This window comes from Colias croceus, chromosome 6, assembly GCF_905220415.1.
Source record: "Colias croceus chromosome 6, ilColCroc2.1".
Lineage (NCBI taxonomy): Eukaryota > Metazoa > Arthropoda > Insecta > Lepidoptera > Pieridae > Colias > Colias croceus.
The window spans coordinates 2,274,885-2,282,206 of record NC_059542.1 but is presented as its reverse complement, the minus strand read 5'-3'; the positions used below and the strand labels follow the sequence as shown (position 1 = coordinate 2,282,206).

The following is a 7,322-nucleotide window of genomic DNA, read 5'->3' as shown; positions in this document are numbered from 1 at the left end:
TGATTTGATGATTTTTAGATTCTTTCAATATAATATTATGCAGACATGTTCCAAAATAGTTATAAAAAAATATTATATAAATACATAATATATTAGATTTCCGCCTGCGGCTTCGCCCGCGTTTTCAAAGAAAAACTCGCATAGTTCCTGCTCCTGTGGGATTTCCGGGATAAAACCTATCCTATGTGTTAATCCAAGTTACCCTCTACATGTGTGGTAAATTTCATTGTAATCGGTTCAGTAGTATTTGCATGAAAGAGTATCCTCACAAACTTTCGCTATATAATATTAGTAGGATTATTAATACTTGTATGAACTCATAAGGGAAGGCACTGTTTTCTGAGACACAGGTAATAACCTAGTTCAGAAGGCAGAGCAAAATTGTGAACTGAATATGTATAATTTGCTAATAAATATTTTTTTTTTTTAAAGATTTTCAAAAATAAAATTATTAATATTTAAGTGTTTCATTTACCTACATATTATCTTCAACATGTAGGTATATTTTGTAAATGTGAGACGTAAATCCTACATAAAGATGTTTTTAGTAAAGTAGAAATAGAATGTAACTAAGTAACTAATTAATTTCCAAAAAAAACCTTAGTCAAGAGGACAATGCATTAGTTACTGAAATTTAAAACTTTTTTTATAATTTACTGATATAGTGTTTTAAAGCAAACTAACTAGATGTAAGTAAGTATATTTCATTAATTGTTTATAAGTACTTAAATTTAACATATTTAATATTTAACATGTAGGTACCTAGTGTAGGTATCAAAAACAAAAGTAAGTATCTAGTATTTTAATCGTTTTGTTCGCAAGAAACATTTATTACTAGCTGCTCCGCGCGGTTTCACCCCCGTGGCTCCACTCCTGTTGCCCGTAGCGTGATGAAATATAGCCTATAACCTTCCTCGATAAATGGGCTATCTAACACTGAAAGAATTTTTCAAATCGGACCAGTAGTTCCCGAGATTAGTGCGTTCAAACAAACAAACAAACAAACAAACTCTTCAGCTTTATAATATTAGTATAGATTAAACAGCAATTTCTAGCAATAAACCTGAAGGAAATTTTTTTAATAAGAATGGCATAAATGTATTAATAATTTAAAATGTGTGAATTTTGCATGAGGTCAGCTTAATTTTTTTTTATATATTACATTCAATAAAACGATCCACGATTAAATTAGACATTTTTTTGTATTATGTCTTAAAAGTATTAATTTAGAATACCAAATGTACATATTATTTTCATGCGTGATCAACGAGAATGTAAAAGTAGAGAGTGTGAATACGGCTTAATAAGCAAAAATAAATGTATATACATGAACATATACACAAACGTAAAACGTCAAGACGTATACGTATTGTGAATTTTGTTTCTGTGTGTTTTTAAAGATCTATGTGTGAGTTTCCGATTAGATTGTTTTGTCTCTGTTCCACATCAACTTTACAAATACAAAACATTTTGTCCCTATCTCTTTCGCTCAAAACCGCGCGTTGATTGGTCGATCACATGAACATTCTAGAACATTCCACCCCAAATCGATTGTGATTGGTCCTGTCTTGAAGTATCTAGAAAATTCTCGATCCTCATTCGTCCACGGTCGACTAGTATATAAACCTCGCGTAAGCGCGGCAAAGCATCAGTATTTGAAAATACAAACAAGCGATACGAAGAAGTTAAGTGGTGGAAACGCATTGAGATAATATTAATATGGAGCAGACACCACGAACAAAATCTGTGCGCCCAGCGAGGCGGCGCGGGGCGCGCGAATGACGGCTAGACAGTCATAGATTATGCGATGTCTTTGTACTTACTTAATATTTATTTTACTGACTTTACTACGCGGGGCTAACAATATCTGGCATATAATATAGGATGATGTAAATAGTGACGTCATATGGAATAATTTAATTTTTTTCGTGTTTTAGGTTCAGTCAGGGCTATGGGAAGTTTTATTCCTTACAAATTGAGCCTTTTTTTAGAAAAAAAAAATAATTTTTCCCTTTCTTCACGGCCCAGACATGGAAACCTTGAATAGAAAAAATATTAATTACTTATCTCTGAACTAGCGGTCCGCCCCGGCTTCGCCCGTGGCACATATTTCGCAATAAAAAGTAGCCTATGTTCTTTCTCAGGGTCTTAAGATTGTCTGTGCCAAAGGAGAATGCCCATGAAAGTATGGACCACAGTACAGTGTTGCGTCGATGCCAGAGTGGTTTTGGAGGGTTCTTCGATATTCAAAAGATTTTTACCAATTGATTTTTTTGTGATAAAAACAGGGGTTTTCAAGATATTGAGAAAAATGTGAAATAACCTCAAAACTTAAATAACCCCGATTTAGTTAGGTTTATGTGTGATTTAGGTAACATTTTATCGTCCAAAGGTTATTTTTCGATTAACATATTTAATCTATGCGTAGAGCTTATGCTTTCAGACAAAGTCTATCTGTTCATCGGCTAGTGTAGGTAGGCACCAGAAATCTTCCGGGACGGATTTCAAGAAAACCTAAATATATACTTAAAAAATGCCAGTTGAGTTTTTATTCGGTTTACATGTTGTTGTTGCTGTTGTTGTTTGAATCATTTTTTCACTACATATTCGAAGAAAGAAACAAATAAGAAATAACTGGTTACCTACCAAGCTATGTCATAATAATATTTTTTTTATATATACATATTTATATTATTTTACTTCACTATCTTTGTTAAAACAACCTACAGTGTATAAACAATACCTTATAGAGTGATTTTATGTTAATTGATTTTTTTTGTAATTCAATGAAAACAATAATCGATATTAATACATTTAGCTATTTACCATAGTAAATGTAATAAGTTACCGCTTGGTACCGTGGTAACTCTATAATAACGGATCTAAACAATTACATGTCTAATTAGATTTTACAAAACATTCCCTGTTCAAAATATATTTTCCGATGGTAAGAAGGCCTCTAAATTGCCGAGATTTTTTTAAATAGTATTGTTGCCTTGATGCATGAGAAAAACCAGTACCAAAAATGGGCATTCTCTTTTCATCAAAACCGGTCCAGTAGTTTATGAGCCTATTAATTACAATCAAACAAACCAACAAAGTTTTCCTCTTTATAATATTAGTGCAGATAAATAAATAATAATTCAATTACACGTTCAAGTCAGTAGCTTATACAATATCAATTAAAAACTTGATTAAAATCAATTAACAAAAAAAAATTGGTGATTGAGTAATTGATTTTCATATTTCATGATTTTACCTTTTTTCAATTAACAACCAGTCTATGCTTTTTTAAATATGTAAAATTATTATTTTATACTATAAAAATATACGCCAGCAAATATTACTAACAACACTTATTTCATGCCCAATGTCATATCTTAAATTTTTAATCTATGACAAAATGTCGCCCGCCAAAAATTTTGCTCTAACTAAGTTTTAAAAATTATTATCTAGTTACTTACTGATGAAAAGTTATTCCTTTGCACTTTTCCGTATTCTTTGTATTATTTGTGCAATATCGTAACACACACGTAGGCATATTTGATGCGTTTCACTTTAAAACAAATAAAAAATGAGCGTGACGTTCGCGCCAATGAGCGAGCAAGCGACTGAGTGCAGTTACGCCACATGACGTATGTTGAGTGGAACATAAGTGATGTAGGCGGTATCGTCTCCATATTAATATTATCTCAATGTGGAAACGCCGAGTTTTCCGAGGAAGCAATTTTACATACGATATTTTCATTGCAAAAAAGTGAAGAGAAGTGATACAAACAGTAATAATGCCAGCTGTTGGAATTGATCTAGGAACAACATACTCTTGTGTTGGAGTTTGGCAACATGGAAACGTTGAAATCATTGCAAATGATCAAGGAAACCGAACAACACCTTCATATGTGGCTTTTACGGATACCGAAAGACTCATTGGAGATGCGGCTAAGAACCAGGTCGCTTTAAATCCTAACAATACAGTTTTTGATGCGAAGCGACTGATCGGCAGAAAATTTGATGATCCAAAAATTCAACAAGATATGGTACATTGGCCGTTCAAAGTGATTAACGACTGCGGTAAACCCAAAATACAAGTGGAATTCAAGGGCGAAGCTAAGAGATTTGCACCGGAAGAAATAAGCAGTATGGTATTAACGAAAATGAAGGAAACCGCTGAAGCATACTTGGGCTCAACAGTAAAAGATGCTGTTATCACAGTTCCTGCTTACTTTAACGACTCTCAACGACAGGCCACTAAAGACGCGGGTGCGATTGCTGGTCTCAACGTTTTAAGAATAATAAACGAGCCAACTGCTGCCGCCTTAGCTTACGGATTAGACAAAAATCTCAAAGGAGAGCGAAATGTATTAATCTTCGATTTGGGTGGCGGCACATTTGATGTTTCTATACTAACCATCGATGAGGGCTCTCTATTTGAAGTTAAAGCCACCGCAGGTGACACCCATCTTGGAGGAGAAGATTTCGATAACAGATTGGTAAATCATCTAGCAGATGAATTTAAAAGAAAGTACAGAAAGGACATGAAAAATAACCCTAGAGCTCTACGTCGACTAAGAACTGCCGCTGAGAGAGCAAAACGAACATTGTCGTCTAGCACAGAAGCCACCATTGAGATCGACGCTCTCTATGAAGGCATTGACTTCTACACCAGAGTATCACGAGCGCGTTTTGAAGAATTAAATTCAGACTTGTTCCGTGGTACACTGGAACCGGTAGAAAAAGCGCTCAAGGATGCAAAACTTGACAAAAGCTCCATACATGATGTTGTACTAGTCGGTGGATCTACTCGTATACCCAAGATCCAAAGCATGTTACAAAACTTCTTCTGCGGCAAAAAGCTAAATCTCTCCATCAACCCGGATGAAGCTGTAGCTTACGGTGCAGCAGTACAGGCTGCTATACTAAGCGGCGAACAACACAGCAAAATTCAAGATGTTCTATTGGTCGACGTAGCTCCACTATCCCTTGGCATTGAGACTGCAGGCGGAGTTATGACAAAGATCATTGAACGCAACGCAAAGATACCCTGCAAACAATCTCAAACTTTTACAACTTATTCGGACAACCAACCAGCTGTTACCATCCAGGTGTATGAAGGTGAACGTGCAATGACTAAGGATAACAACTTGCTGGGACGATTCGACCTAACAGGCATTCCGCCGGCACCGAGAGGAGTGCCTAAGATAGATGTAACATTCGATTTGGACGCCAACGGTATCCTGAACGTGTCTGCAAAGGAGAATAGTACGGGCCGAAGCAAAAACATTGTCATTAAAAATGACAAAGGAAGACTGTCCCAAGCTGAAATCGATAGAATGTTGGCAGAAGCTGAACGATATAAGGAAGAGGACAGCAGGCAGAGAGAAAGAGTGGCAGCCCGTAACCATCTCGAATCTTATGTGTTTAGCGTAAAGCAGGCCCTTGATGAAGCGGGTGAGAAGCTGAGCCAACAAGACAAAGACACGGCTAAAAAGGCATGCGATGATGCCCTTAAATGGTTGGACAACAACACGTTAGCAGAAAAAGAGGAGTACGAGCATAAACAAAAGGAAATAGAAAGAATTTGCTCACCTGTAATGAGCAAGATGCATGGGGCAGGTGCTGGAGGCAACGGTTATCAACAAGCGGGCCCCGGTAACTACCAACAGTATGGACAACAAGCGCATTCTGGACCCACCGTAGAAGAAGTCGACTAAATTTATTCAATGTGTAGATCTCGTAATTTAGTTCCTACATCCTAATTAGTACAATTTGTAAATATTATTTATGTTTTGTAAATACATAGGTACCTGTTACTTTAATTTTATTTATTTGCATTCCAATTACAACAGATGATCATGTACTGAGCTGCATTTTGTAGTTTTAGAAATAAATATTTTGAACTTCATTTACTTACTCTTTTATTTACCAATTTTTTTACAATTATTCTTGCACATTATTAAAGATAAATATGTTTCATAAGAGTTGTGACCCAACAGATAGGCATTTAATTCAAATACTTATTTGTAATAAAATAAAATACCATAAAATACCTAAAACACATCATCTATCATCACACATAATAATAAAAAAACAGACAGATATTACACTAATGTGCTAATATAGTTATTATAAAGAGGAAAACTTTGTTTGTTTGATTGTAATTAATAGGCTCATAAACTATTGGACCGATTTTAAAAATTCTTTCGGTATTCGAAAGCTACATTATCCACGACCACGAGTAATATAGGCTATGTATTATCACGCTAAGAGCGGAGCCACGCGGCTGCGGGTGAGACCGCGCGGCACAGCTAGTAAATTATAAAATTAATTTTATTGCAAATCTACTGCTACTTGCAAGTAGGTACAATAGGTAGTACAGTAGGTAGGTATATAGGTACTTTTTCATGCCATTCCAAAAACATTTTTCAACGTAAAATATTACATAATGCTTCAATACCTTTTATTCCTGTTTTAGCTTTTTAATGTATTAAAACATATACTTTATGAAATGATTATATGGATCATTATACATATTAATAAATAGATTTTATACGAAAGTGTACTAATTTCAAGTTATCGAAAAGTGGTTTATTTAAATTCACTTTCGCAATTTATTAATATTTATAAATATTCTCTAAGTTTATTATAAATATCCTCTATACGAATTAAATTCTTAAGTAAATCTTATTGAACAATAATCTAATAAAATTATAAGCTTATAATAAAATTATAAGCATAGCATGGTAATCAAAAATTATATTTTTACTTTTACTACAATGCTCAAATGATAGACGTATTTATTCTATGTTAATCTGTCCTTCTCCAGAATGTCAATGTCAAATGTCAATTGACGTTCAGTGTTTCTACACTCCTAAAATTTGCCTGGCTGAAGGCAACTAATTAAAAGGAAAGCATTCAAGAAAAATCAATTATTAATTTATTACAAAAGAAAAAATTTCAATAAACATTGTATACAAATATGTAACATTATAACCAATAATAACTATAAACTATAAATTATTATGTTTTTAACCACTGTATTATTTAATTGTAACATTTAGGATTCACAAAAACTGGAAAGGTGGACCAAAGAATGTTATTTTTAAGTTCGTATGTGCTGGTTAGCAGGACGTCGAATTTTACGATTCTTCGACAATATGACGGGTTCCCTACCGGGTTATACCCTTTCAAATATTTTATGAACAATATATATTTCGTGATGTTATCAACACGTCAAGCCAAATTAAATTTGTTTCCAGCACACTCCGCTGGTCTCGAAGCCCGATTTATCGATTTGAAGTCCGAGGTCCTCACCACTGAGCCAC

At 34.3% G+C, this 7,322-nt stretch overlaps 1 protein-coding gene across 1 annotated transcript; it reads left to right on the top strand.

The window, feature by feature from the left end:
* The first annotated feature begins 1,600 nt into the window (after positions 1 to 1,600).
* LOC123692423 (heat shock protein 68-like) lies at positions 1,601 to 5,900 on the top strand. The gene is made up of 2 exons (XM_045637169.1): positions 1,601 to 1,692; positions 3,698 to 5,900. Exon 2 carries the CDS (start codon positions 3,786 to 3,788, stop codon positions 5,709 to 5,711), a length of 1,926 nt encoding a protein of 641 aa, XP_045493125.1. The 5' UTR covers positions 1,601 to 1,692; positions 3,698 to 3,785; the 3' UTR covers positions 5,712 to 5,900.
* Positions 5,901 to 7,322: the final 1,422 nt, after the last annotated feature.